We start from the raw sequence: 27086 nt of genomic DNA on the forward strand, positions 1-27086 counted from the left end.
GGTCCCAAAAGATACTGCCTGGGGCATGTTTTTGGGGAATGCCTGTTCTGGTTATGGATGATGTTTGTGGGATCTCTTGCAGTCTCAGGGCCCTGGAAAGTGTGTCCATCCTACCAGTTGCTCCTCTCCAGGTGCAGTACCTCCCACTTTGCACCTCTAGTTCATTAGTTGGTGTGTGGGAACCTTAGTCCAGGGCCTTGTTGTGCTGGCCCTGCACAAACAGAGCAGAGACAACCTGTGACCCAAAGAGGTTGCAAATAGTGCCTATCTCAAGGAGTAAAAAAAAAAAAAAGTTGGCCCCCATAAAAATCACCAGATTTCTATTTTATAAAATGATCTGGGGGGAGTTGATTTCTTTTTGGTCTGGTTCATAAGGGTTTCCACTTTTCCTCTCCAAACATGGGGGCTAGAAATGAAAGCAGTGGTTCCTACGTGATCTGTCTCCAGGGTCTTTAGGAGAAACAGCGCAAAACTCAGGATGAAATGGCAAGTGGGGAAAGGCTGAGGTTGTGCTCACTCATCCTGGGTGCATTTACCTTAGTTTTGCACAAGGCACTGGGGGAAGGTAGGCTGCTTCTGCCCTCCTCCCCCCCAAAAATGCTTCTGCACCTCCTTTGCCCCTGAAGTGGGTTTGGCTGCTGGAATACCAGCCCTCTGATATATGTCATCCCTAGTGCACAGGGTGTGATGTTGTCCTAATGGGTAAAGGAGCACAAGCTTGCATGTTGCCTCTATACCCACAATGAAGGCAGGACCTTTGGCAGAGCTGTGGCCCCCGTGGCTGTCTGTCATACTGTGAAAGGAGTTATAATAGTTCCCACAGATGCTGAAGCTTGGGGCCTTCACAGGGGTGGTCCCAGGGATTGAGGCCAATGGGGGCAGGAGAGGGCAGATGTCCAAAGATGAAGCTGCAGCCACAGAATATGGCCAAGGATCCACTGGTGGGACTGGAACCCAGGATCTTGGGGGTGTGGGATGGGGAAAAGGCAGATGATCTAGGTAGCTAGTGGTCCCACTGCCACATTCTCTACTAGGATGCGACTTGAACGCAGATCCGATGGAGGTCCTGGCTTCCGCAGGTAAGACTCGAACCCTCACCGCAGGGGCAGCGCTGTCCCCGAGCCTCCCTCCTAGCCGCAGCAGAAACTTCAGAAACGAAAGAGGGGGCTTTTGTGGACATGCGCAGCGCAGCGTTCTGAGCCGCGTTGAGCGTCGGTTTTTCTGAGCATGCGTACTGTCTCCACCTCTTCGGCGACAAATAGGGGGAGGTGTAACTTCTCACCGAAAAGCGTCTGACGCTGCTGAACTACGCATGCGTAATGCCTTCGGTCGGGCCGCCTACCGCATGCGCACTTTCCGGGAGGCTGTTTACGCATGCGCTGGGTCAGCGGATCGGAGCCGAGCGGTGGGATCGTTGCCTAGTTTCCCCCGCTCGGCCGACTAGCGAGGTTTTCCTTCCCCTGCCCCGCCCAGCAGCGGCGCGCGGAGCCTCCCCCNTTCTGCCTCATTGTGTCTACTTGAGAGACAAAGGCGCCGGAGTGACTTTGTGGAAATGAAAAAATAAGCGCCACCACTCACTTAAATGTGAGAGTGCCCCTTCAGCGGAGAAGCTTTTTTGTCCAGTATCGTCTCAATGGCTTGCCTTTGCTCGGGGGTTGATCTAAGCGGGGTGAGTTCGAAGTCCTCCTTTAGCCAGCAGTGGGAGAGAAGCGGGGGGGGTCGGTTCTGGGGGGCCTGTGTCGGTCTCGGGGGCGGGCCTGCGGAGGGGATGCTGGCTGGGGGCTGTCTCCGTTGTGATCTGCCTCGGACTTCCCTGTCTCCTGGGGAGTCCCTGCTCCCTATCTCCCAGCCTAGCGTGGGGGGAGGGCAGGGTGATGAGGGGCTCTGGGGAGATGGGTGCAGTGGAAATGCTGGGAGGCGGGGTGCTGGGAGCCCCGCGGGATGGACTGGGAAAGCGGTGGAGGCGACAGGGCCTGATGCGTTTTCTCGTCTCTACTGATGCAGACCCAAGGGCTCAGGAGGGGTAGGGGTTTAGCGTAGGCAGTTTCCCATGTGTCAATCTATCAAAGAGGGAAGTCCTTGGATGGTGTCTGATGCTCCTCCTGCTCCTTTGCACAGAACATGACGACCGTGTGGGCAATGCAGGTGGTGGTGGGGGCTTCGCTGGGAGGAGGAGGAAAGGTCGGGGTCCGTTCCGAGGCAAGATGTACAGTGAGGGGAACCACCGCTCGTGGAGCCGGGGTGTAGCAGGTCCCAGCCCTTCTGGTCAGCTGGAGGAGGGCGACGGAGATGTTCCCATGAGCGACGCCCATGACAGTCTTCGAACCAGATAGTGAGTGAGAGGTGCTTTTGGGCATTGTGTGTGATGGAATGGCTCAGGGTGGGGGGATGCCTGTTTCAGTCAGGCCCCAAGGTGAGGGGACTGGTTGACTCAGGGAGGCAGGGAATGGGATCTGTGGCCTTTCTGGCCTTTCCCTTCCAGGGGGCACCAGCTCCACTCCAGCTCTTGATTGGGGATCAGGGGAAAGCTGCACTGTTCCTGTGCTGGTGATAAATAGGGTCTCTGTGTCTGGAGGCTGCTGCAGAGATTTTATTCTAATGTGGCGATGACCACAGGGTTCAATCAGGTATTTCTGGGTTCCTTTAGCTTTCCAGACAGACAGACACACACGCACGCACGCACGTCTTTAATGCTAAGCGCTTGTGTCCCTCCGTTTCCCAGCACTCCCTATGGGTCACGGCTGAACAGGCGAGGCGATGACTGGCACGGCCGGGGCCGGGGAGGTGCTACCAACATCCATGTCACAGTGAAACGAGACCTCACCCCCCAAGACCGGAGTGACAGTGCCAGCCGCAACAGCAGCAGCCGGAGGAGATGGTACAAGGTCACAGTGAGTGCTGGAGAGTGAGGGAGGGAACAGGGAATTTGGCCAAGCCCCTACCCCACAGCCCTGGCACATCCTGGTAACCCAGGGCACATCCCTTGCAGGTCACCTTGCCGTCCTGCCCCTCTCACTCAGTTTGTGAAGGGGGCATAATGTCCAGCCTGACTGCCAAGTGTCTGATCAGCAGGCAGCCCCCTGGGCAGGGGGGATGGACCTTGTTCATTGGTTGATGCTCCTGGTTCCTAGGAGCAGGGCTGCTCCCTGAGACCTCCGTAGCTCCCAGACCCATAGTTTGCTGCCAGCTTACTGACATGCTACTTACAAGTGCCTTTTTTTCCTAGATTCCCTATGGAAAGAAGTATGACAAGTCATGGCTTCTGAGCTCTCTCCAGAACTTGTCCAGTGTCCCTTTTACTCCAGTGGAGGTGAGAGCTGCACTGGGATGTCATGCAGCCTGTGAGCAGGGAGACAGAGTCAGGACTCCTGGGTTCTATCCCTGTTTCTTGGAAAGGGAGGGGAGTCTGGGAGTCAGGACTCCTGGTTTCAATTCCTAATTCTGGGAGGGAAGTGGAGTCTAGTGGTTGCAGTGGGGTGGGGGGGGTGGCACTAGTAGTTAGACCAGACTTCTGGGTGCCCTTCCTGGTTCTGGTACAGACTTGCTATGCAGGCTTGGGTGAGTCAGTCCTCCTCCCTGTGCCTCAGCTTCCCCAGTGGAGCTGCGGGTATGGGAATGCCTGCAGGCAGGCATAGCTCAGCCAGGTTCTTCCTGACAGGGCGGGGATACCAGGGCTCCCTGACTTACTTGGCTTCTCTCCTCAGTTCCACTACGACCAAAGCCGGGCCTACTTCTATATTGAGGATATGGCAACAGCCAATGCGCTCAAGCAGCTGTCCCGCAAGATCACAGATCGAGACAATTACAAGGTATGATTCCCCCTCCCCGGGGCCATTCTGTGTTTAGCACCTGGCTGGAAAGACCCCCGTGGGTGAAGGAGGGATATAATGCCTAGAGCTGGCCTTGTGCCTTCCTTTCTCTGGGGGGCCCCTTGGGTCTGGCCAGGTCTCTGCTCTTCTGGCAGGATTAGCATGGGAACATGTCCTGTGTCCGGTCCTTACATAGCCTGACAGACACCTCTCTGCACTGCATGGGCCCCCTCTGTGACACCCCCAGTACCCTGACACGGGCTTCCTGCCCAGTGTTGGCTCTTGCCCCTTTGTGACCCAGCTTGCCTCTGTTCCAGGTGGTGCTAATTGTCAACCACTCATCTCCACCCCAGTCTGTCCAGAAGGAGCTGAAGCCGGAGGAGATTGAACAGCTGAAGGTGAGTGGTGCAGGGTAGCTCTATTGTGCCCCCACTGGGCTCTGCAGGGGAGACCCATGGGAAGGTGCTTCAAGCCTGCACCAGCTCTGGGGAGCTCTAGGAAATGGGGCACTATTTTCTGGTTGGGGGGTTCCTGGTGCATACTGGGGTGGGGTGTAGGGGAGAGGAGCTTGTCACACTGCAGTGGGCCTGGGCAAAACTACCCCAGGACTCCATCCCATGGCACCCAGGGGAGCCAAGCAAGGGACCGACCTGCCTCCCTGCCCCAGGCCCTCCACTGCTGGGTTTTGCAGACCAATCCCCTCTGACCCATGGTCTCTGTGCTTTCAGCTTACCATGAGTAAGAGATATGACGGGTCCCAGCAGGCCCTGGACCTGAAGAGCCTTCGCACGGACCCAGGTGCGTGTTCTCCTGGCAGGTGTGGGGCGGCTGGTATCGAGGAAAGGGTGTTGGTGTGGGGTGCTCAGCTTGTGCATCTCTTCCAGACCTGGTGGCACAGAACATTGATGTGGTGCTGAACCGGCGGAACTGCATGCAGGCTGTGCTGCAGATCATTGAAGAGAACATCCCGGAGGTGAGGGGTGGGGAGGGTCATCCTGGAACCTCAGTCTGGGTGCTCAGCACCGTGCCGCCCCGCTGGGGATGGGTAGTTCTGTCTTGGATTCTTCTCTGACCCTCTGTCCACTTTACAATTGCAGCTGCTCTCACTGAATCTCACCAGCAACAAGCTGTACCAGCTAGATGACTTGGCGGAGCTGGCCCAGAAAGCCACCAATCTCAAGATCCTCAATCTGACCTGCAATGAGGTAGATGCTGCCACCATCCTTGGTCCGGCCACCCCTCCGTGGCCTTGCACTCATGCTCTGCCCTTCTTTTTTTTTTTTTCCCTGCCACAGCTGAAGTCTGAGTGTGAGCTGGACAAGGTGAAGGGGCTCAAGCTGGAGGAACTGTGGTTGGATGGAAACCCTCTGTGCAACAATTTCCGGGACCAGTCCAGCTATGTCAGGTCAGTGACAGCCTCTGGGGCCTGTGGATCGCCTGGCCCCAGTCACTTGGCCTCTCCTGCCCAGTGCAGGGCAATGCAGCGGAATGAAGATGCCAGTTCCTTGCTGGGAGCTGGATCTCAGCCCCTATTGCAGTCGCCCCCCTGATGGTATCTCTCTCCCTGCATCCCTCTCTGGTTGTGCTGAAGCTCTGGGCCCCCCCTGGGGTGCATGGGACCTGAGTGCTGCACAGCTGATGATGTGGTTTCTATTTCAGCCAGTTTGGAGCCCTGTCCCCTTTCCCCACAATGCACTCTACTCCCCTAAAGTAACAGCTAGATTCTGCCTCTACGCTCCTTTCCTCTCCCCGTCTCTCCCCGTCCCTCCTCCTTCAACCTGGGCACTGGGGCTCCAGGATGCACAGCCTCTTCTAGTATCCCTGTTCCCACACTGGCCATGGGAGAGCCACTGTCGCCACCTCATCTCCCCAGTCGCACACAGGAGGGGCTTGTTGTCTCTGCCCCGATGGATGTTTAGGGGGCTGCTCCCCCATATCGCTCTGCACCAAACACTCCCGGGGCTGCTGTTATTGCCAGTCCCTGCGTCTCCTGTTTGGCCCTCAACGATGGCTGGCTAGCCAGAGACGGGTAAGATTCCTCACGAAAGGAACAACCTAAGACAGGCACAGCCGTGCAGTGGCCAAACCAGACCGCCCGGCGGTCAGCGCAGAGGGGTCCTTCCTGGTGTAAGGGCCTGGCACATGGTACTTTGTTCTCTCACGCTCTCGGTGAGCAGCTGCACACAAGCCCATCAGCGGCCCCAGGTCCTGTCATGGCAGCAGGCATGGCTAGGACTGGCTCTGAGCAGGAGCAGGAGCAGGAGGCCTGGGCTTTCCATTGATCAGAATGCTGTGTTCTCCCGGAGTGAGTCTCCCTCAAACCTCTGCAGCACCAATGCGTCTGGGGTAGATGTGAAGAGCCAGGCAGGGGAGGAAGAGGCTCTGCTCCTGGGCTCCCAGATCCCTCTTTCCTCCTGTTCTGTCCTCCTTTCCTCTGTTGCATTGCATCCCTCTCCTCTGTCATCCCTGCCCCACGTGTCATGGCGTGGACATTAATTAGATCTGGGCCTTGATGCAGGAAGCTTCCCCCAGCTGTAAGTTGGTTGCAATGACGGCGGCTCCATGATCAGTGGGAATACATGTCCTGTCCCCCAGCCATCCTCCCCTTGTCTTCCCCTCCCCACCCCCACTCTCTCTCACTGGAGAATAGCCGCATAGGTGAGTAAGAGCCAGGTAAGTGTGCAGCCCTTCAGTCATGCGGCACCAGCCCCATAGTATTCCTGGGCCTGTAAATTGGCCAAGGCTCCAAGATCTGGAGGGGGCAGATGTAGTAAAGCCCTGGTCTCTTGCCCCAAGATCCTTCACTAAGGCAAGGGGGATATCTGCTCTGTCCCTGCTACCCAGCCCCTCGGCGCTGGGTCCCCTGCCCTGCTAGGATGAGATGGGGTGCTGCATAGGGGGAGTGTGGTGGGCACAGGGGCATCCCTGTTCTGTGGCCTGCAGAGTCAGTGCCAAGGGCATGGGGGGTGGGGTCAGGGAGGGAAGGAGGCCCCATAGGGGTCAGGCTGGCCCCTGGCTGGCCCCACTGATTCATGTCCCATTTTTGACAGCTCCATCCGACTGCGGTTCCCGAAGCTTCTGCGCCTGGTGAGTGATTTGCACTAACCTGGGGCTGTCCTGTTCAGGACCCACTGCTGGGGCACTCTCTGCTCACTGCTCTACCTTTTGCCTCTCCGCAGGACGGCCACGAGCTCCCCCCTCCTATTGTCTTTGACGTGGAAACGCCCACCACCCTCCCCCCCTGCAAGGTAAAGGGGCCAGGGAGTGGGGGACTTTGATTTAGGACGTTAATCACTCTGCCAGCAGGATGGGCCCTGGTGCCAGACTGGGGAAGGCACTCTTGGGGTGTGGAGAAGGGATGGATTGTGAGCCAAGGCACTAACCACTCTGCCAGCAGGGCAAGCCCTGGGGCAGAGGTGTTTTGGGGGGAAGGGCTCTGAGCCAGGGCACTAACTGTCACGTTCTCTGACACACAGGGCAGCTACTTTGGCTCGGATGACCTGAAGGTACTGGTGCTCCGTTTCCTGCAGCAGTAAGTACCTTCATGTGGTATGAGTCGTTTTAGGGAGCTAGAATGGAGGGAGGTGGATGGGGAGGGGGCATATGGGTCATGTTGTTCCAGAGTCACAGGCAGGGGGCACAGGGCATTTAGGTGTGGGGAGAGCTCTGGGGCAGGGATAGTGAAGCCACTGTCCTAGCAGCACAGCTGCCGTTTGCTAATACGCTCTCTCCCTGTCAGGTATTACTCTGTATATGATTCTGGTGACAGGCAGGGGCTGCTGGATGCCTACCACGATGGGGCCTGCTGTTCCCTCAGCATCCCTTTCCTCTCCCAGAACCCCTCCAGGTATGTCCACCAGGGGTTAGTGACTGCCCTCCTAAGGGACCGTACGGCTGAGAACTCAGACTCCTGAGTTCTATCCCTGGCACAGGAGGGTTGTGAGATCTATGGGGTGGGGGGCTGGGAGTCAGGATTCTTGGGTACTGTCACCAGCTCTTGGAGGAGTGGTGTCTTCTGGCTAGAGCAGGGGGGGCTGGGTTCTATTTCTGGCTCGACCCCCAACTCACAATGTCCCCTCAGGCAACTCCCTTCCCCTCTCTGTTAAATGGGGCTCACCTTTCCCCTGCCCAGTAAGCTGAGACTGCCTCTGTTCCCATTTGTGTGGCTCAGGGAGAAGCTAAGAGCCAGGTAAGGGAGGAAGGTTTTCATTGCATTTTCCTGTGGGGCTGATGGGGCAGGAGCTCCAGGGTACTGTCCCCCAGCTAGTCACTGGGCATCTCTTCTCAACAGGAGCATCCTGAGTGAATACTTCAAGGGCAGCAGGAATGTGAAGAGACTCAAGGACCCTAGTAAGTGCCATGGGGCTGCATCGATCACACTTGAAATAGCACTCCCCTCTTCGAGTGGTCAGCTCAGGCTCTCTGCGGACTCAGGCAGCATCACTGTGTCAGTTACACTCAAGGCAGCTCTTGCCCCTCTTGGAAGGATCAGCTCCGGCTGTTCAGGCTCAGGCAGTGTTTTTGCATTGGCTACGGTCAGGGTAGTTTTCTCTTTTTTTTTTCTCCTCCCCTGAAAGTGACCAGCTCAGACTCTCTGCAGACTCAGGTCTGGGTTTCTGTGCAGGGCAGACTTGAGATTGTAGTGCTGTGACTGGGTTGTCATGCTGGGTGGGGTCTCACCTCCCGCTCCTTCCTCTAGGCCTGCGCTTCAAATTGCTCAAGCATACGAGGCTGAATGTGGTGGCCTTCCTCAACGAGCTGCCCAAGACCCAGCATGACATTAACTCCTTTGTGGTGGACGTTTGTGCACAGACGGTGAGTACCCCCATCCCAGGGGCCAGGTGGGCTGTGGCGGGGGTTGAGGGGAGGGGGAAAATGCCCGCACCTTGGGGCCAGGGCAGGCTGTGCTGTGACATGGGGTGGGGGAGAGTGTGCCCCTGGGGGCAGTGTGGGGAACAAAGAGGGATCGGTCAGGCAATGGGAGGCAGAAGCCATTAGGCCACTGAGGAGGCAGTGTAGGCAGGTCCCCTGGGCCATGGGCATGGTGAGGGGGTAGCAGTTCAGTGACTCCCGCTCTCATATTGCAGAACACCCTGCTGTGCTTTGCTGTCCATGGGGTCTTCAAGGAAGGTGAGTGTCCAGAAGCCCCCCTACCCTCCATTTTCAAGCGCCTCCCTGCACCTCTCCTCGCTAAGACCCCTCACCCTCTGGTGGATCCCTTTCTCCATACCCCCCTCACTGGGCTCTGTTCTCTGTGTTTGCAGTGGATGGCAAGTCTCGGGATATGGTGAGAGGATTCACCCGCATGTTCATTGCTGTGCCAGCTGGCATCACAGGGTAAGTGGGGGAAGCAGGGAGATGGGCAGCGGTATCTCCTTGGCTCTGGGGGAGGGAAGGGATGAGGATCTCCCCCCCCCCCCCCAGTGCCTCACTCTCTCCACCCCCTAGGCTGTGCATTGTGAACGACCAACTGTTTGTGCGCAAAGCGAACACAGAGGAGATCCGCAAAGCCTTCGTGATGCCAGCACCCACGCCCTCGTCCAGCCCCGTGCCCACGCTGTCAGCCGAGCAGCAGGAAATGCTACAGGCCTTCGCCATGCAGTCTGGCATGAACGTTGAGTGGTCCCAAAAGTAAGTAGGCCCTGGGGAAGGTTCGGGGGGAGGGTAGGCACCGCCCCATGGCCTGTCACTTGCTCACTGACAGTGTCCCTCTGCCTTAGGTGCCTCCAGGACAACGACTGGGACTACAGCCAGGCAGCCCAGGTTTTCACCCAGCTCAAGGTGAGCCAGTGCCTGGGCCTGACTCATCTCAGGGGACTGGGATCTCTCAGAATCCTGCACCAGCAAGGGGGAAGGGAGAAGCCAGGGGCATGTTCATTCCCCGCCAGCGGCCTCAGTGCCCAGAAATTGAGGGTGGGATAGGGCCAGGAGCCACCTTGGATGCCTTGACCCCTCTCTATCCCCACAAGGATCTTCTTTCCCAGGGCTGCCTTCCTCCCAGGGTCTGGCTCCTTCATTCTCTGCTTCAGAGCACCTCATAGGCACAGGAAAGGATAGTCTTGTAGAGAAGGCACTGCACTAGGAGTCAGGACTCCTATGTTGACAGCAGTATACCTGGCTCTGGGAAGGGAGTGATGTCTAATAGATGCGGGTTGGGGGGGTTGGAGCCAGGATGCAGGAGTTCTATGCAGCCTCTCCCTGGGCGATGGGGGTGTTGCAATGCCCAGAGTCCCTGTGACTGGTTCCTGTTCTCTTTCAGACGGAGGGGAAGATCCCAGACGTGGCATTTCTCAAGTGAGCAGTGACCCTGCAGTTCCCCCACCACTGATGTTTTATTTTCCATGACAGTTTTTGTAAATAAATGAAAGTTTAAAATAACAAAGGTGGGGGCTTGTTGCTGGGTGCAACCAGGGGACCTAGACTCGGAAGGGGGAGCCCCTGCAGCAGGCTAATGGAGCTGGGCGTGATACAGACAGTCCTGGCCATGCTGCCCTGCCTCCAGCCCCAGCCATTTCCAGCAGCAGTGGAAGCAAGATTGAGAAGCAAGTGTTGCTGGGGCATCCAGAAGCTTCAAGGACAGAGCCAGCATCCTTCCCCTCAGGCTTTTGGCCTGGAGAAGGAAAAAGACTTTTTTTGGTATGTTTTAAAATAAGCAGTCGTATGCGTGGCTTCAATGAGCTGGGCTAGGTGTACCACTCACAACCCCTGCTGTTTCCTAACAGATGAGCTAAGTTTCCCTCAGACTTCAACCCTGTGGTGCCTCCCCCCCCCCATAGACTTGCATTCCTCTCTGGGGAAAGGCACCCCCAAGGGCCCTGGAGCTGTCTCCCTGAGAACATGCCTCAGCCAGGCTGAGATTGAGAGGGACAGAGCCCCTGCTGGGCCCTGGCAGGCCTTTGCCACCTGTCTGTTCTCTACTGCAGCAGCTGCAGTGCGGGTAAATAAAGCACAACCCCAGGAAGCTGACAGCCTTCCCTTAGCGTGCTGAGGGGATTGTGGGGTTGTGTGGGATCTGGAATGGTGAGTGTTCTCAGCTAAGGAGTAGTGGGACTGTCATTGGCTACACTCTCCCTTATTCCCTACTCTGGAGCTAGGGGCAGAGAGTGGGGCTGCAAGATTCCTACGTGCCTGGGCAGCAATGGAGTAGCAGGGTGCAGGGGTTTCCCTGCACCCATGGGGGAAGACCCTGGCTTCACCCTTCCTGCTTGTGCATCTCTGTGTTGTGGAATCACCCCCCAAGTCTTCAGGCTGAAGCAGAATGTTGCAGGCCAGAGCTGGGCACTATTGCCCTCAGTTTCTCTGTGGCTGTATGTGCTGGGACCTGCGTGTTCAATAAAGTGGTGTTTGTTAGAATCTCGGCTGAAGGCTCTGTTGACTGCATCCCCTCATGTTCCTCATTCCTCACCTCCAGGGCCTCACATTTCTCCTGAATCCCAGTCCTCCCCCCAATCCCAGTACCATCCCTTCCAGGTCATCTCCCTGGCCTACCCTCCCCCTCCCCCTCCCTATTGCTTCCCCAGGCCCCCTAAACATTCATCCCAGTTTCTCCCACCCTCTGCTAAGCCCTCTCCACATTGCAGCGTGGCGGGGTGGCTTTCCCCCCGCACAGCGATCCCCCAGTGGCAGGAGGCGCTGTGGGTAAGGGGGAGGGGGGGCAGGGCTCAGAGGAAGGAGCCTCTTGCCCCTACACAGAAGCACTGGGTTCCTACGTGGGAGGAGTCGTGCTGACTACAAGTCCCAGACGCCCCTGCGCTCCAGCGGCGAGATGGCGGGGGGCCGGCAGCTGGGGCTGTGGAGACTGCGCTGTTGCACATGGAGAGTGTGGGGCCCCTGGGCCCGGCTCAGCGGTGCGCGGGGCTTGGCGGGCCCGGCGCGCGGGACGTCCCCCCTGGACACGCACGTGCCCCGGGACCTGCTGCTGTTCCGGCACGAGCGGGCCCGCTTCTTCCGCCTGCTCGGGCTGTTCTGCGCGGGGCAGTTCGCGTTCTGGGCGTACCTGGCGCACTTCGCCTTCAGCGAGCTGCGGCCCGTGGGGCGGCCCGCGCCCAGCGCCCGGCCCGCGCCCACTCTGCCCGGCGGGGCCTCGGTCAACCCCGCCTCCAACAAGTGGCGCTACGGATTCACCGTGTCCTGCCTGACCGTAGGTGAGAACTGGGGGCGGGCCCCGGGGGCAGGGGATTCCCTCCCTCTGTGGCAGCGCCCAGGGAAAAGGGGAGCACAGGCACAGCACTCGGGCAGGCGGAACCGGTGATTCCAGTCCTTGCATCCTGGGGAAGTGGGGGAGGGATAAGCCTTGGGGAAGCATGAACCAAAGACACCGGTAATGGGGTTCCCCCCTCTCCCCACGAAGGAGAGAGCCCACCCTAGGGGTGGTGGTCGGTGACAGGGAGCTGTGTCTGGGAGCTGGCTGGATCTGAGTCCAGTTCATTGCCCTGGGAAGAGGGATCTGGGACCAGAGTCTGGTTCGGCTCCCCAGCTGGGCCTGGGCCACCTGGAGCAGCAGAGTAGAATCAGGCGTCTGAAACTCAGAGCCAAATCCTGTTGCTGGGAGGTGGGGAGACTGTGCCCCCTACATTGCTGATGTCCCTCAGTTCTAATCTGCAGCCCCCTGGTATCCCAGCCTTGGACTCCCCCTCAATTTTGCCAGTGCCTCCCAACCCACAGCCCCCTGCTAAACTAGTCTGGATATCATGGATGGTATCTGGGGATTTCATTTTCTCTCTTTCTCCCCACCTCAGGTTCACTGATCGTGGCTGCCGGCTTCGTGTATTCACGCCGCTCGGTGTGGCAGGTCGTGCTGCGCCAGGGGGGACGGGATGTGATCCTCAGCACCTACTATCCCTTTGGGCTGAGCTCATCTTTCACCGTGCCCCTGCGCCAGGTCTCCTGCATGGCTCATCGTTCTGAGGTGCCTGCCATGATTCCCCTCAAGGTTAAGGGTCGACCCTTTTACTTCCTTCTGGACAAGCAGGGCCAGGTCTACAACCCACAGCTTTTCGACCTCACAGTGGGGGCTTACAGGAAGCTGTGATGGGCGGAATGAGGGTGCTTCCCACTGCTGGAGGATCCTGTGGGGTGGACACTGGACAGCTAGAGAAGAGTCCCCAGATTGAGGGCACTGGACAGATTCACACTGCACCAACCTCCTGCCTTTCCCTGAGGACAGTAGGGCCCAGCCCCGTTGAAGGGGGCACTACATCCTGGAGGGATGGGGCTCCAATTGTGAGCTTTTGAAATAAATGTGAAACTGTGGAGCAGCTGCTGTGAACTCTCTGCCAGCCATGTGTATCTGAGGCTGGCAGGGTTGGGAGGTGTTGTTCATATGCAGGGCAGCTGATCAAGAACCAATAGACTAGGGATACTAAGATGGATGGGATCAGTGGGGAAGGGGAGGCACGCACTGTGGTGGGCCTGGGGCTCAGAGTCGGAGATTTAATGTTGGAGGGGTCTGAGCTAGGGCAGCATTTGTGCAAGGGAATCTGAGCCTGTGACCCCCCTCCCACATGTGAATGAGCTCCCGCAAGACGGGCACGCACCCTGCACAGACCACATGTACCATGTTTGGGGAAAATCAGTTTATGGGGACAACGTGGTGCCGAGGGGTCCCCGCACCCCCCACTTCCCATGAGTAGTGAGTCCTGGGGGCAGGAGGATTCAGCTCTCCCCATCTGCATTGTCGCTGTCCTCTTCCTCCTCCAGGCTGGGCTGAATGGTGAGCCCTGATGGCCAGGCCAGCCCCTGCTCACGGGCGAGGCGCTGCCAGCGAGCGTCGTCACTTGGATGGGTGAGGTAGCGCTGCCCCACATGGGTCTCCAGCTCCCGCAGGGCCAGCCAGGTCTGGAAATCCTGGGGGGGACAGAGACATCTCATCAACAGGTGCTGGGGGGAGTCCAGGCTCCTCCAATCAGGGATGCACCGTGTGCTCAGGAAGGGATCTACAGGGGATGGGAAGAGCTAGGGAGGGGGTTGAGTTAGCCATTTTCTGTTGGGAGGGGGACTAGAGACTGGGGTGAAACTGGGCAGGGGAGAGCAGGGTGTTGAGTTCTGGGGTGGAGCTAGACAGTGCAAGGGGATGGAAGAGGTGGGGTGTGTATTGTGGGACAGAAGGTATCTTTAGGCAGGGATGTGGGTGGGGTGGATAGGGATTGAGGGATGGAGGGAAGGTACCTGCAGCCAGGGGTGGTTCAGCGCCTTGTTCACACTCAGTCGCTTCCTCAGCTTCACCTGCAGCAGCTGGTGGATGAGGCTGACAGCTGGGAGGGAAGGAGGGGGTTACATAGGCCAAGACCTCTCCCCAGCTCCTCCCCCCAGGGAGCACAGCCATTGGCTGCCAGGGCCTGCAACATCCAAATTTCCTGGAGGTGCCCTAGGGCTGCCGCAGGTACATACAGGCCATGATCTGGAGGTGCAGGGGCAGTGTGCTGCGAGTGGCATACCACGGGAGAGTGGGGGGTCTCGCCCTTGAGGGAGATGCTGGCCTAGGTCTGCCGGGGGTACCAGAAGGCCTGTCTGGAGGTAGGTGGCAGTGTGAGTGGGTGTGGGGTGGCGCAGGGGGGTCTTACATTCGATGAAGATGTTGGCCCAGGTTTGCTGGGAGTACATGATGGCTGTAGTGTGGAGGTGGGGCGGGGGCAGGGTGGGGGTAGGGGTGTCTCACCCTCAAGGGAGATGCTAGCCCAGGTCTGCCGGGGGTACATGAAGGCTGCGTTCTGGATCTGATCATTGATGTCCTCCTCCTCGTTGAAGGGGAAAGTCCCGCTCAGGCTGACATAGATGATGACGCCCACAGCCCACATGTCCAGGGCACGGTTGTAACCATGTTGCCGCAGCACTTCGGGTGCCAGGTACGCTGGGGTCCCCACCACCGAGCGCCGGAACGATGACTCCTCAATGATGCGGGCGAAGCCAAAGTCACAGAGCTTTACCTGAGAGTTAGCATGAGGGTAGGAAATATGGGGCATTTCCCGGCTGGGGGGCCTGACTGGGGAGACCGGCTGGCTCGGGGTAGGGGCCTCTCTCCTCTAGGGGGTGCCAGCTCTGGTCTGGCCCCTGGTTGATAATAGTCTTGACTGAAAGGGGAAGAGACAGTGGGTGGGATGGGGCAAGAGCTAAGATGGGTATTCAGGGAGAGGGGGCGTGAGGGGGTGGAAGAGGGCTCCAGGGAGGTGGGCTGGGAGGCGGGGCGGGGATTGTCCCACCTGGGGGTAAGGCTCATCCGAGGCCAGCAGCACGTTCTCTGGCTTGAGGTCACAGTGCACGATGTTCCGGGTGTGCAGGTGGCGCAGGGCAGACAGGATCTGCAAGCACAGGGGAGCATCACTGGAGGGGATGGTTACCTGCTTGGGGGGGGGAGAGGAGGAGTACCTGATGGGCTCACGCACAGACTGGATGTGGCATGGGGGCTGTTGCACACTCACATGCGCTAGTGAGTGCCGTGTGAACTGTGACCCAGGCATTGGGGAGCAGTGATGGATTGTGTGTGTACGTGCACAGTGATGGCGAGGAGTGTGCAATGATGTGCAGTGCTGACGTGCACAAGTATACCACCATGCTGAGTGGTGTGAGTGATGAGCCTGGGTGCGGTATGCAATGGTGACAGGTCCACAGCGGTGGGCATGCTGGGGTTGAGCAGCGATGAGGAGCAGTGCATGAGAGTGACTGGCGTGCCACAGGGAGCAGCATGTGGGGGGACGGGAGCGGCGTGCTGTGAAGGAGCAGTGTATGTGGGTGTGTATGTTTTCACAAGGACTGAGTTGTATGCAAGGTGTGATCATGGATGGTGCAGCATCCTTAACATGCCTGCGGAGGACACTTGTGGGGAGCTCAGGCTGGAGGGTTTGCTTGGTGGTCCTCACTCTGCTGTGAGGCCACTCTGGGGGGTTGGGGCGGGGAGAGCTGGGGCACCCACCTGGGCAGTGAGGAACTTGGCAAGGGGTTCGGGCAGCCGCCCATTCTCGCTGGACAATATCATTTCCAGCATGTCGCCATGCAGCCGCTCCATCACCACAAAGAGCCGGGCGGGGCCTTCGAACATGCACTCCAGGTGCACTACGCAGGGGGAGTGCAGGCTCTGGCAGGGGAGAAGATGGAACTGCCTGAACTGGGATCCTCCCTAGCCTTGGAGCCCTCCCCTGTCCCCAGGACACAAACACAGCCCAAGAACCCTCCCCCGCACTCAGACCTGCCCCTAACCCTGCAGGCCTTTCTCCGGTAGCTGGTGCTGGACTGCCTTGGAGCTCCGTCCAGGGGACAGGGCCCCAACAAAGCCCCCAGTACATTGGGGGAGGGAGTGCTGCCTGTTCAGCCGTTGTCCCCTTTCCCCTTCTGGGGCTGATGGGCAGAGGCAGCCAAACATGTCTATGGAGGAGATCTCTGGGCCCATCAGTGGTGGCCCCTCCCAGAGGGGAGTCCCCATGTTCCCCACATCCGAGGGTCCCCTTTCCCGCACATCCCCTCCCTTCCCACCAGGGTCTTTGTGTTTCCCACTCCCAGAGGCTCACCTGCAGGATAGAGACCTCATTGCGGAACTGATTTTCCTGCCGGGGAGGGAAGCGCAGCTTGTCGATGACTTTCACGGCCACATCCCGGCCAGATTTCCTGTGCTTTCCTGGGGGGGGGGGGGGGGNTGTGGCATCATTGTAAACCTGTGTTTTTTTAAGTTATGATAAAAAATAAAATATTTAGATGACGAACGAGGCTGGCTCCACTGTTTTTGCCGCCTCAAGCGGCAGGGGGGGGGGCAGGGGTGTCAGGGCTAGGGGGCAGAAGGGGAGGCAGAGCTGGGGTGGGAGGGGTATGGGGCAGGGCTGGGGGGAGATGTGCTGGTTTCCTGGGGGGTAGGGCAGGGGTATCAGGGCTGGGGGGAGATGTGCATTGGCACACGATGGGTGAGCAGTGGGCAAACTGTGCTCCTGGAAGCATGGCAGTGATGGGATGGGCATGGCTATGGCACCTGGGGAGCTGTAGTGAACACGTTTGCTCCTGAGGGGAGCACATGCAAGCTGAGATCCCAGACTGTGGCCAAGGGGCAGGTAGGGAGATCAGCACAGAGGGAGGAGAATTATTGGGGGACATAGGAGGGGGGAGCCAGGATGGGAGTTGGGGAGGGCACCTACCGCCATACACCACCCCGAACTGCCCAGCGCCCAGCACCTCGTCAGGGAAGATCTGATAGGAACGGCTGATGGCCTGGGGTGAGGGACAAGGACAGGGTTGGGGGGGATTGAAGCATGGTACCTGCTGGGGGCAAATCCCTGACAAACCAGACCTAATGCTCCCACTACTGTCACCCCTGCCACCATGCCCTATGCCTGGCTTCCTCACCCCAACACCAGCCTCCATGTTTGCTCATCCCCTTCCCTGTGCCAGGTCATGCACCCCACCACTCCTAGGGTTTCCCAGTGCCACCCTCTCCAACTCACCGTGTCATCTGGGGACTCATAGTCAGAATCTGCAGACACAAGACACAATGGAGACATGAGAAGAACCTGGCCTGACTGGGATAGCCAGACTCCCTGGCCTGAGTGGGACATCCAGACTCACTGCCCTGTTCTCCTGGGAGCAGGAGCCAGCCACCTCTCAGATGGCCACTGGGGATGTTTATACACGGATCCTTCACCTGGTACTGAGATGCAACTGTCTCTGAGATATGGCACAGGGGCTGTTAATACAGGGATTTCTTGCCCAGCACTGAGATGCAGCTGCCACTGGGGTGTGGCACAGGGATTGTTAACACAGGGATTCCTTGCCCAACACTGAGGTCTAGTTGGCTCTGCAGTGCAGCATGGGGGCTGCTGAATTAGGGATGATCCCTCACCCAGCTCTGAGATGCAGCTGGCTCTGGGGTGGGGCTCATGGCTGCCCGTAGAGGGATCCCCACGGTACTCACTGGGCTCCTGGACAGAGCTGTCAGGCTGAGGGTTCACAGGCCATAGGGCCTGGCGGATGGCCCTGGCCCAGGCCTTTCCAGCTTCCGCCCTTGCCCAGACCTGCCCTGGCTCCCGCTCACTGCTGTGCTCGCCCACGTAGTACACCAGGGCCTCTGTCACCAGTTCAAAGCAGGGGGGGCTCCCGCTGGATGCCAGAGGTGTCAGCCCTTCCCAGGGGCGGATCTGAAGGATCTCAGACAGCGGTAGCTCCTGCAGGAAGAGTAAGACCATTGGACAGTGGCTGGGCTCCTCTAGGGTGAGGAATCAGGAAGCGGGGTCCTGTGGGGGGAGTGCAGGCTGCTTTGAACTGGGGCTCTGGGGAAGCAGGGTGCTGTAGGGAATGGGACCCCTCACCTTGTAGAACTTGCCTCTGCTCTCACAGTGGAAGAAGCTCAGGCTCTTGCTGTCCAGCACCCAGTAATGGCGCTTCCTCTGGGGGGCACAGAGATGTTATTCTGGGGGCATCTGTCCATCCCATCCCAAGCCCCCCAACCTCAACATTGCCCTGAAATGAGACTGGCCAATAATCCCCCTCTCCTCCTCTCAGTCCCCACATAACCAGTCCTGGCCAGCCACAAGCCCCACTCCCTGACACCCTCCCACCCCATACCCCATCCTGTTACTCCACCACATCCTGCCTACCTGTGACTCCACCCCCTGAATCATCTGTGGCCCCACCCTCTGCCCATCCGTAACCCCTGCCTCCCATTCTCCTGTGACTCCACCCTCCCACTCCAGCCTGCCTGTGGCTCCACCCCTGACCCTCCTGTAACCCCACCCTCTCTCCCCAACCAGGGCACTCACCATGGGGTCCCGGCTGGTGAAGTGCACCATCCATCCCTCCAACAGGACGGCGCTGCGCCGCCTCTTGGTGTGCCGGCAGGACTGCACCACCCGCATCAAGGGGATGTAGCTGCTGAAACAGGGGCTGACGCCAGGGGAGACAGGGACTCAGATACTGGATTCCTCAGCCCCCAAAGGTACAGCCTTCCACCACCCACCAGGCTCCCTGGGGTCAGGACTCCTGGGTTCTATGCCCATCTCTGGCAGGGGAGTGAGATCTGGTGGTTAGAGCAGGGATTGAGAACCAGGATTCCTGAGTTTGCTGACCCCATGGGTGATCCCCTTCCCATTCTGTACTATGGAGCAGCAGGCCCAGGGGAACCATGGAGCCCCACCCTCACCCCGCATACCCATCCTTGGGGGGTCCCTACCTGAGGTTGGTGTGCAGCTCTGCCTCTAGAGTCCCAGGACTGGGCTCTGTCTCCTCTGTGTCCTCTGCCAGCTCATGCCCACTGGTGCCCTCCCCATCCGCCTCCCCGTCCACTGGCTCTGGCTTGCTAGATGGGCACTCTGGGCTCTCGCCATCTGTGTGGGTGAGGGGGGAGAGTGTGATACCCTGCTTTCTGCGAGGCCAGCAGGGAAAACACAACAGGGAATAGGGACTAGAGCAGGGCCACTAGGCACCAGGATTCCTGGGTTCTATGCCTGGCTCTTGGAGCACAGTGGTGGCTAATGGTTAGAGCAGATGGGCTGGAAGCAGGGGAATGACAAAGAAGGGCTCAGGCACCCCTTGTCCCCTGACTAGAATTGGAAATTGAGCCTGGCTGTCCTGCCAGAGGGGTGACCACTCCAAATCTGAGGGTGTGGGGTCCCTGTACCCCTCCTTGGCCCTCCCTACCTCTGCAGTCCTGGCACCCATGGGCACTGGGCTTCCCCAGCCCCCAGGAGGGTGGGAAGATTGAATCTGGGCTTTTTGTGCTGCCTGCAGAAGAGGAGATGCAGAAAGAGGATGGGGCCTGGGGCTCCCAGAACTGCCTGGGCTCTGGTGGGGACAGTGCTCTTCAGCCTGACAGCTCTGGGTGAGAGCTCAGTGCTGGGAGCAGAGCAGGGTGTGGGGGTGAGCATGAGTCTGGGTGCAGAGGCAGTGTAAGAAAGTAAGGGCTGGTTTGGGGGACTGGCAAGGGGCAAGGGGTGAGTGCAGGGGTTGGGGGCTGGGGACAGGAGCCGGGGACACTAAGCTGGGGGCGAGACAGGGCAGGGAGTGCTCCGTGCCCTCTCCTTAGGAAAGTGCTGTTTGTGCCCTAGGGGGGAATCAGGACTCCTGGGTTCTATTCCTAGCACAGGGAGGGGAATGAGAGGTGGAGCTTCTGGCCCAGTCAACCTTAGAGCAGTGGAGCCTTAATGCTGACCAGACAGGGTCACTGAGCTGTGATCCAATGCATTGTGGGATAGCAGTGCAGGGCACTTCGGGAGGGGTCAGGCTTCCCCAGTGAGCAAGCTGAGCAGGGGGCAGAGCTGGGTTTGTGAATGGGGTAGTGCTGGATATGTCCCCTCCCTGCCCCTGTGGCCCCATCTTTACCTGCTGTGCCAGGGGCCAGGCCCTCCACCGCACACTCATCCGGCACAAACTGCACGCAGCGCTTGTGGCAGTTGAATTTACAGTCTGTGTGGGGAGAGGAGAGAGGCAGCAGGGTGGGGTAGTGGGCCAGCCAGGATCCAGCTCTCCTTTTCCTGCTGGGGTCCCTGGAGCAGTGTGGCTGGGTGCTACCTCCCACTGCGACAAAGGGGGAGTACCTCCCCCTTCTGAGCAATTGGCTCAGGCTCTTTGCAGACTCAGGCAGTGTTGCTGCCTTGGTTACAGCAAGGGCAGCTTCTCCTTTTTATCTCTGTCCCCTGAATCCTCCCCACTTCTCCCTTTGTACCCATGATGTTCATTCCCCTGGCATGTGTGACTGTTTCTGCTGGTTCCCTGTCAGCCCAAGAAGGGTGAGGAGGGGCCATGGAGACTGTGAGTTCCAGCTGTCTGTACAGGGTTTTCTTGATAAGTGGCCCCTGAGGGGCAGGGAGGCTCCTTGTGAATGCAGCCTTACTGGGCCAGCAGACAGCAGTCAAAGGGGGCACCTCGCTGGGGTGGCTGCTGGGACATACCATCAGAATGAGCTTCCAGTGTTGAATGGGGAAGCGATGGGGGCAGAGCTCGAATCTTGGTTGCCAAGTTCTGTACCCCTACACTCCAGTGGGGCCACAGTGACCCTGAAATCAATCCCAGGAGCTTCCCAGTCTAGGGTCAGGCCCCTCACCCCAATCCTGGCAGGGTCCCAGCCCGGGATCAGCCCTGTACCCCAATCCTCTGCGTGGTCCCAGCTGGTGGTACCTTTGCACTGTAGCCCCTGGCGGAAGAGCCCCTTGAGCAGGCGCTTGCAGTGCTGGCACACAGTGGGCCGGGTGTACGAGTGGACCTGGAAGGTGTGTGGCACTTTGACCCGGTTCAGATCCATCCAGTCCTTCCAGAGTGGGCGGCCAATCAGTGCAGGGCCGTGCGTCTGCTGGCCCCACTTCCAGTGACTGATCTGCAGGGGAACCAGAGTCCATGTTAGAGTGTGGTGAGTGTCCCCATCCTCCCCCCAACTCCACACTGTCCCTGTCCCTTACTGCACCTCACTTTCCAGGGACCCAGCCAAGTTGCCAGCCATCCCCAATTCTGATTTATCCTGAGTCTCTGCCTGGCCTTCCCCATCTCATCAAGCCATCATTGCAGGGGGTTAGCAGCCAGAATTCCTGGGTTCTATCCAGCTCTGGGAGAGGAGTGGGGTGTAGTGGCTAGAGCAGACATCATATTCCTTTGCAGGGTGTATTCATCACCTCTGAAGTCCTTGACCTTCCCAATACCTAAGAGCCATCCCCCTCTGGAATTCTTCCCCTGGCTACGTTAGTCCCGGCTCCTACCTCCTCCAGGCTGCCCCCCACGTTCTGGCCAAGGATAGGAGTCCTGGGGGTGGTGGTAGTGCCCAGTGAGCGACTGGCCAGCTGGTTCCTCCTCACACCGTGGCAGTTGTTGGGGATCTTGAAGGCACAGCGCTTGTGATAATTCAGGCCGCAGCCTGGGGAGAGTGAAGAGTGAGGACTGGGCTCCCTGCCAGGCCTGGAATGAGGGGAGGTGGGTCCCCTGGCCATGGGTCTGGGAGCCCCAGAGCATCACCAGGAGATTGGGCAGGCCTGGAAGGAGGGGGCTACTGGTGCGCAAAGGGCTGAGGAGTTCAGCCAGGCCTGGAGAGAGGAGTGCCAAAGGGACCCAGGAGATCTGGAGGAAGCATTGTCTGCCCAGTGGGACCCAGGGGATCAGGCCAGGTGCAGCAACAGGGATATGGGCACCAGAAGGACCCAGGAAGGGGAAGAGGGTTGGGGTCAGTCGGAGGGACCCAGGAGACTAGGTCAGTCCCAGGGGTGGACACAGATTGCTCCATACCTTGACACTTTAACCCTTGGCGCACCAGCCCCCAGAGCATCTCCCCGCAGTAGTCGCAGAAGGCTGGGGCCTTGTAGGAGTGAACAAGCAGCACATGGGGCTGGATAGTGAAATCCAAGGAAACCGAGGCTGGGGGGAGAGAGAAGAATGAGGAAGGGGTGGGTTTGGTAGGGGGCACAGGAGTCCAGGGCCTGCCCCTCTGTGGGGAACTGGCTCCGATCTGCCCCTTGGCATGGGGACTGGCTGGGTGGGATGGGGGAATGGAACAAGGGGCCTTTCCCTTCTAGGGGGCTCCAGTTCTGATCTGCCTCAGGGTGGGAGACAGGCTGGCTCAGATGGGGCAGGGAGAGGAAGCTGAGGCCTTTCCCCTTCAGGCCCTGCTCGGCATCCACAGGCTCTGGTGCCCCAGGACTGTCTCACCTGACAGCACGACCTCAATCAGGTCCCCAGCACGCACGACACTGTCTGGACGCAGGTGATCTAGCACATTCTCTGATGCGGCGTCATGCCGGAATAGCATGATCTTCTCCGACACCCCCAGCAAGCTGTATTCAGGGAACTAGGAGAGAGATGGCATTAGAACCCAGGCCTCCTGGGCCCCCCAGGCCTGCACTAACCATTAGATCCCACTCCCTCTCCCTGACCCAGGACTGGGAGAGGGAGGGGAGCACAGAGAGTCCCACCGCTAACACCAGCCTCCTGGATTCCTGTATCACTTCTCAAATGCTCACATTGATACAGAAATGCTGTGTGTTCTCATTGTAACTGCACTGAGGTAAAATGCAGCTGCTTCTGGGGTGGGGCATGGGGGTTGTTTATATAGGGATCCTTTAACCAGCACCAAGATGCAGCCCCTTCTGGGGTGAAGTGCAGGAACTGTTTATACAGGGATCCCTCGCCTGGCACTGAGATGCAGTCACCTCTGGAGTGGGGCATGGTGGTTTTTTATACAAGGCTTCTGCACCTGGTGCTGAGAGGCAGCTGCTTCTGGGCTGGGCTGCATGGGTGTTTATACAGGGATCTGGCACTGACATGCAGCTGCCTCTGGGGTGGAGCATGGGGACTATTTGTACAGGGCTAGTTGTATGAGACTCCCTGCTCCCTGCAGCCAGTTGAGCCCTCCTTGCAATGCCACGAGTGAGCACGGAGCGGAAACAAGCTGCTCTGCTGGTTATGGCGGTTTCCTCTGTCACTTGCTCAGTGCAGGGGGACTGGGCAGTCGGGGAGGGGGCAGGCCCTCAGAGCGCAGGTAGGAGGGACAGGGCCCCGCTGACCCCAGCCGCAGTGGAAAGATTGACTCAGCACGGCTGCTGCAGCACCCCCACCCAAGTGCTCCCTGTGCTGTCATGAGATGGAAACTGGTGGGGAGGGGACAGGAGGCAAAGGAAATGTGGGGGAGACAGGGAACCTTTGAATAGCCACCCTTCTGTGAATGAGAGAGCTCAGGTCCGCAGCAGGGGGGCAGGCCCAGGCTCAACCCCCCCTCCCCCCAGTATTAAGGATGTCTCCTCTTTGGACCTTCCCCTGTCATCCTACACTTGGGTCACATCATCTTTCCCCCAACCTCGAATCCTGTCTGCAGGCCCCCTGGTAAGATCAGACCCCTACCCAACACCATGCGCCTGCCCTCCTCCCCCACGGGTGCTGTCCAAGGGTTCTGAGTGCCCATGAGGTTCCCCAGAGAGCGAGCCCCCCGCAGCCTGGCAGCCCAGCACCTCCCATTGGCTGCCCTATCTGTGGGACACTGCAGTCTCCAGCCCAGTGTTTCCCCTCAGCTGTTCCTCATTTAATCCGTCTCAGGAGAACAGCAAATCAATCTCCAGACACCAAGAGGGGAGGAGGAACAGTGGTTAGAGGAGGGGAGGGCAGGATGCCTGGGGTCTATTCCTAGCTCGGGGAGGGGGGGGGGAGTGAAGTCTAGTGGTTAGAACAGGGGAGGTGCTGGAAGGTAGGACTCGGATTCTATTCCTAGCTGAGGCAGGGGAGTGAAGTCTAGTAGTTAGAGCATGGCGGGTGGGAGCCAGGATTCTCGGGTTCTGTCCCTGGTTCTGGGAGAGAAGTGGGGACTCACGGTTAGAGCAGCTGGGGCTGGAAGTCAGGACATGGCTGGGTTCCACAGCTGCTCCCCTACATTCCAAGCACTAATCAGACATTGAGCAAACTCCCCTGGTGTCTCTGTGACCCTCCATGGGCATCTGGGCACAGGCTCTGTGATTCCTTCTGGGGGCCCCTTCCCATCCCCACACCCTGGATCCTGGCCTTTTCACCTGCGCTTCCCTTCTCAACACCCCTCCAGCATAGCCCCATTACCTTCCTCTCCACCAGCTTCACTGCCAGGTGCCGCAGGTGCCCGTAACCCAGCTCCTCTGGGGGCAGCTTGTATGACTCTCGGGACAGCCCAATCTGCAGGCACACAGATACTGTGCCCAGGGGCTGGCACTCCAGAGCCATGGACAGCACCAGTTGCCCGGGAAAGCTGGGTCTTGTGCTGGATTCACAACCTCAGGGGACACCTCCTGAGGGTCTCACGTGGGGATGGGGCAGGGCAGGAGGCAAGAGAGAAAGAGGTCCCTTCTCGTTGCCCCCCACAGTCCCCACACTGTCTCCCTGCACTGCCTGCCCACGGCTTCTCTGAGCTGCAGGAAATGCAGTGTTAACTCTCTGCTCTCTGAGGGACAGAGCTATCCGCTGATAATGATGTGAGCGATCTGCAGCCTGGTGGGTTAGTGCATGGGGGTGGGGAGCCAGGACTCCTAGGTTCTGTCTTCAGCTGTGGGAGGAGAGAGGGATCTAGTGAATTAGATGGAGCAGGGGAAACCAGGACTCCTGGGTCCTATTCACATCTCTGCTAGTATTACAGTGGTCCCCCATCAAAGCAACATCCGCATGGTAATGAATTATCCCAAGTTTGGTTCCTGGTGAAGGGGGTTCACAGGGTGAGATGGCGGTGCTGGACATGGTGGGTCACCACTCAGCTGTCATCTAACTCAGTGGGTTCTCAACCAGGGGTGTACATACTCCGGCGGTACGCTGAGGTCTTCCAGGAGGTACATCAACTCATCTAGATGTTTGCCTAGTTTTGCAACAGGCTACATACAAAGCCCTAGTGAAGTCAGTGTAAATTAAAATTTCATGCAGCCGATGACTTGTGTATACTGCTCTATATACTATCCACTGAAATGTAAGTACAATATTTGTATTCTGATGGATTTATTTTATAATGTGGTAAAAATGTGAAAGTCAGCAATTTCTCAGTAACAGTGTGCTGTGACACTTTTGTTTTTTTGTCTGATTTTGTAAGCAAGCAGTTTTTAAGTGAGGTGAAATTTGGGGGTACGCAAGACAAATCAGATTCCTGAAAGGGATACAGTCGTCTGGAAAGGTTGAGAGCCACTGATCTAACTCAACCCCAATGACTTTCATTCATTGCACTGATGTAGGGTCCCTGTCTGATCCTTTTGACTCCTAGGGTCAGTCGAGAGTCACCCATTGACTGCAGTGGGTCAGGGCCTGATTCTGATCTCAGATCCTCTGGGTGAAACTGGAGTCGCCCCCTCCCCAAGTGGCATCGGAGCCAGCTTCTTGTCTCCACACCCTCGGCTGGATCTGTCAGGAGCAATGGGCAGGCAAAGGGGCAGTGGGTGGGGGGGCAATGCGGATGGGCTGGAGCTGTCCTGCTCGGACCCAGGTTAGGTTCTCTGGGTGAACAGCATAGGCCAGAGCTCCCAGTACAGTCCAGATTCAGGAGGGAGGGGATAGGACCCTTCATCACAGTTGGGGGAGGGGAGAGGAAGTGAAAGCACTAGGGGCTGCTATTGCAGCAGGTCAGGGAGCTGCAATAGTGCTCCCCCTCCTGTTCTACACTCCTCGTGGCCCTCACCCCACTCCCACTCTGCAGACTTCCTGCCCTACCCCTCCACACAGACACCCACCCCATCCCGGGCCTCACAGCCCTCTCACCCCACCCTGGGCCCGACACAAGAGTCCTCCCCAGACAGCTAGGCCCTACCCCTGCCTGCTCCGCCCTTTCACAGAGCCCCTGCCCGCCTCCACCTCCTACTCTGCACCCCCCACAGACACTCCCCCATCCCCGACTCCTCCCTACAGTCTTAGGCCTCACCTTGCCCTTCCACCCTGACCATGCTCTGTCCCCCAGCTCCTTCTTGGGGCCCAACCCAGGCTCACTCCATACTGCCAAGCCCCATCCTGGCCCTACAGGGCCCCCCTCCTAGGCCCCTGCCCTGTCCCTTCCCCCCACTGAGTCACCACAGTGACAGCATTACAAAGGGAGAGGAGGGGGGGCTCTGATCTAGAACCTCCAGGACCCCAGAGTTCTGGGGCCACCAGGAAGTCAGTCTGGGATGTGGGCTTGGCTGGGGACACAACAGAAGGAGGGAGGGGGATTTAGGGGTCACTAAGGGAATTGGGTTGCAGGATCCCAGTCAGGGGGAAGCACCATGGACTACCTGACCGTGCCTGTTGTGTCTGGCACCCAGATGGAGAAGCCTCCATACAAGGAGGAGACGCCCCCTGTCTCCCAGGCCTTCTTGCAAGTCACCTCGGCCTCCCCCCACCCTCCGAAGATATTGAAAGGTAATGGGATGCTCCCTGGACACCCCATTCCCCCACTCCTCTGCATACACCCCCACCCATCTCCCAACCCCCTACTGCCCAACACCTCTCCCCAACAAGAGCCAAAGGGAAGATGCGGCTCCTTCCACCATAACACTCTCCCCCTCCTGCAACCCCTCCTCACCCCCAAACACCCCTTATTCCCCTCCCCACTGAATCCCAGCACCACTGCCTGAGGAGAGCCAGAGGGAACATGGAACCTTACCACACACCAAGCCCCCCACAGGCTGCACCTGACCCCTACACAGCCCCCCATACAACCCACAGCCTGCCCTTCCCCACCTCCCATAACTATCATTTGTCCTGTTCCTTCCCTATCATGGCTGATCTGTGGCATCTGTGTTGCATGCAGATAGACTGCTGAGGCAAACAACAGTGGTAGTCCGTGCCCGGCGTGCTTAGCACCAATAAACACACCGAGATGGAGAAGCAAAACACAAGTTTATTTGGGATCCCAAAGCGGAGCTG

At 58.6% G+C, this 27086-nt stretch overlaps 4 protein-coding genes across 14 annotated transcripts in view; 3 read left to right on the forward strand and 1 right to left on the reverse strand.

Moving 5' to 3' along the window:
• Positions 1–1346: 1346 nt before the first annotated feature.
• NXF1 (nuclear RNA export factor 1) lies at positions 1347–11162 on the forward strand. Of its 5 annotated transcripts, none has more exons than XM_075073092.1 (21): positions 1347–1538; positions 2119–2332; positions 2723–2885; positions 3227–3310; positions 3705–3809; positions 4127–4207; positions 4538–4607; positions 4694–4782; positions 4907–5014; positions 5105–5214; positions 6860–6896; positions 6989–7057; positions 7286–7341; positions 7549–7656; positions 8101–8159; positions 8509–8624; positions 8897–8939; positions 9074–9146; positions 9258–9440; positions 9530–9590; positions 10069–11162. In XM_075073092.1, exons 2-21 carry the CDS (start codon positions 2205–2207, stop codon positions 10105–10107), a joined length of 1782 nt encoding a protein of 593 aa, XP_074929193.1. In that variant the 5' UTR covers positions 1347–1538; positions 2119–2204; the 3' UTR covers positions 10108–11162. The 5 variants fall into 5 exon arrangements, with proteins under 5 accessions (XP_074929193.1, XP_074929192.1, XP_032654733.1 ...); XM_075073091.1 differs by having other exon boundaries at positions 1348–1538; positions 2723–2891; XM_032798842.1 differs by lacking the exon at positions 1347–1538 and having other exon boundaries at positions 2079–2332; positions 2723–2891.
• Positions 11163–11546: 384 nt separating this feature from the next.
• Positions 11547–13063, forward strand: TMEM223 (transmembrane protein 223). Its single transcript, XM_032798971.2, has 2 exons — positions 11547–11953; positions 12548–13063. Exons 1-2 carry the CDS (start codon positions 11575–11577, stop codon positions 12838–12840), a joined length of 672 nt encoding a protein of 223 aa, XP_032654862.1. The 5' UTR covers positions 11547–11574; the 3' UTR covers positions 12841–13063.
• A 68-nt stretch (positions 13064–13131) lies between these two features.
• Positions 13132–27086, reverse strand: part of LOC116835719 (serine/threonine-protein kinase D3-like) — a 30842-nt gene continuing 16887 nt past the window's right edge. The window contains exons 1-18 of one of the 4 annotated variants that reach the window (XM_032798806.2): positions 24297–24729; positions 22407–22545; positions 21987–22115; positions 21467–21621; positions 20895–21090; positions 20100–20183; positions 18952–19105; positions 18542–18665; positions 18092–18169; positions 17698–17947; positions 17231–17259; positions 16925–16997; positions 16310–16416; positions 15718–15879; positions 15008–15106; positions 14467–14734; positions 13977–14062; positions 13132–13655 (exon numbers count right to left, since the gene is read on the reverse strand). In XM_032798806.2, coding sequence (XP_032654697.1) covers positions 13464–13655; positions 13977–14062; positions 14467–14734; positions 15008–15106; positions 15718–15879; positions 16310–16416; positions 16925–16997; positions 17231–17259; positions 17698–17947; positions 18092–18169; positions 18542–18665; positions 18952–19105; positions 20100–20183; positions 20895–21090; positions 21467–21621; positions 21987–22115; positions 22407–22545; positions 24297–24437 — 2466 coding nt within the window. In that variant the 5' untranslated portion in view covers positions 24438–24729 and the 3' untranslated portion in view covers positions 13132–13463. Of the gene's footprint in view, positions 13656–13976; positions 14063–14466; positions 14735–15007; positions 15107–15717; positions 15880–16309; positions 16417–16924; positions 16998–17230; positions 17260–17697; positions 17948–18091; positions 18170–18541; positions 18666–18951; positions 19106–20099; positions 20184–20894; positions 21091–21466; positions 21622–21986; positions 22546–24296; positions 24730–27086 lie in introns of those variants that run through there. The other 3 variants (XM_032798812.2, XM_032798831.2, XM_032798823.2) reach the window with 3 other exon arrangements.
• CATSPER1 (cation channel sperm associated 1) overlaps positions 26268–27086 on the forward strand; it is an 18739-nt gene continuing 17920 nt past the window's right edge. For all 4 annotated transcript variants that reach the window (XM_032798899.2, XM_032798878.2, XM_032798869.2 and 1 more), the window contains exon 1: positions 26268–26579. In XM_032798899.2, the coding sequence (XP_032654790.1) occupies positions 26444–26579 (136 nt within the window). In that variant the 5' untranslated portion in view covers positions 26268–26443. The remainder of the gene's footprint in view (positions 26580–27086) is intronic.

This window comes from Chelonoidis abingdonii, chromosome 17 (assembly GCF_003597395.2).
Source record: "Chelonoidis abingdonii isolate Lonesome George chromosome 17, CheloAbing_2.0, whole genome shotgun sequence".
Classification (NCBI taxonomy): domain Eukaryota; kingdom Metazoa; phylum Chordata; order Testudines; family Testudinidae; genus Chelonoidis; species Chelonoidis abingdonii.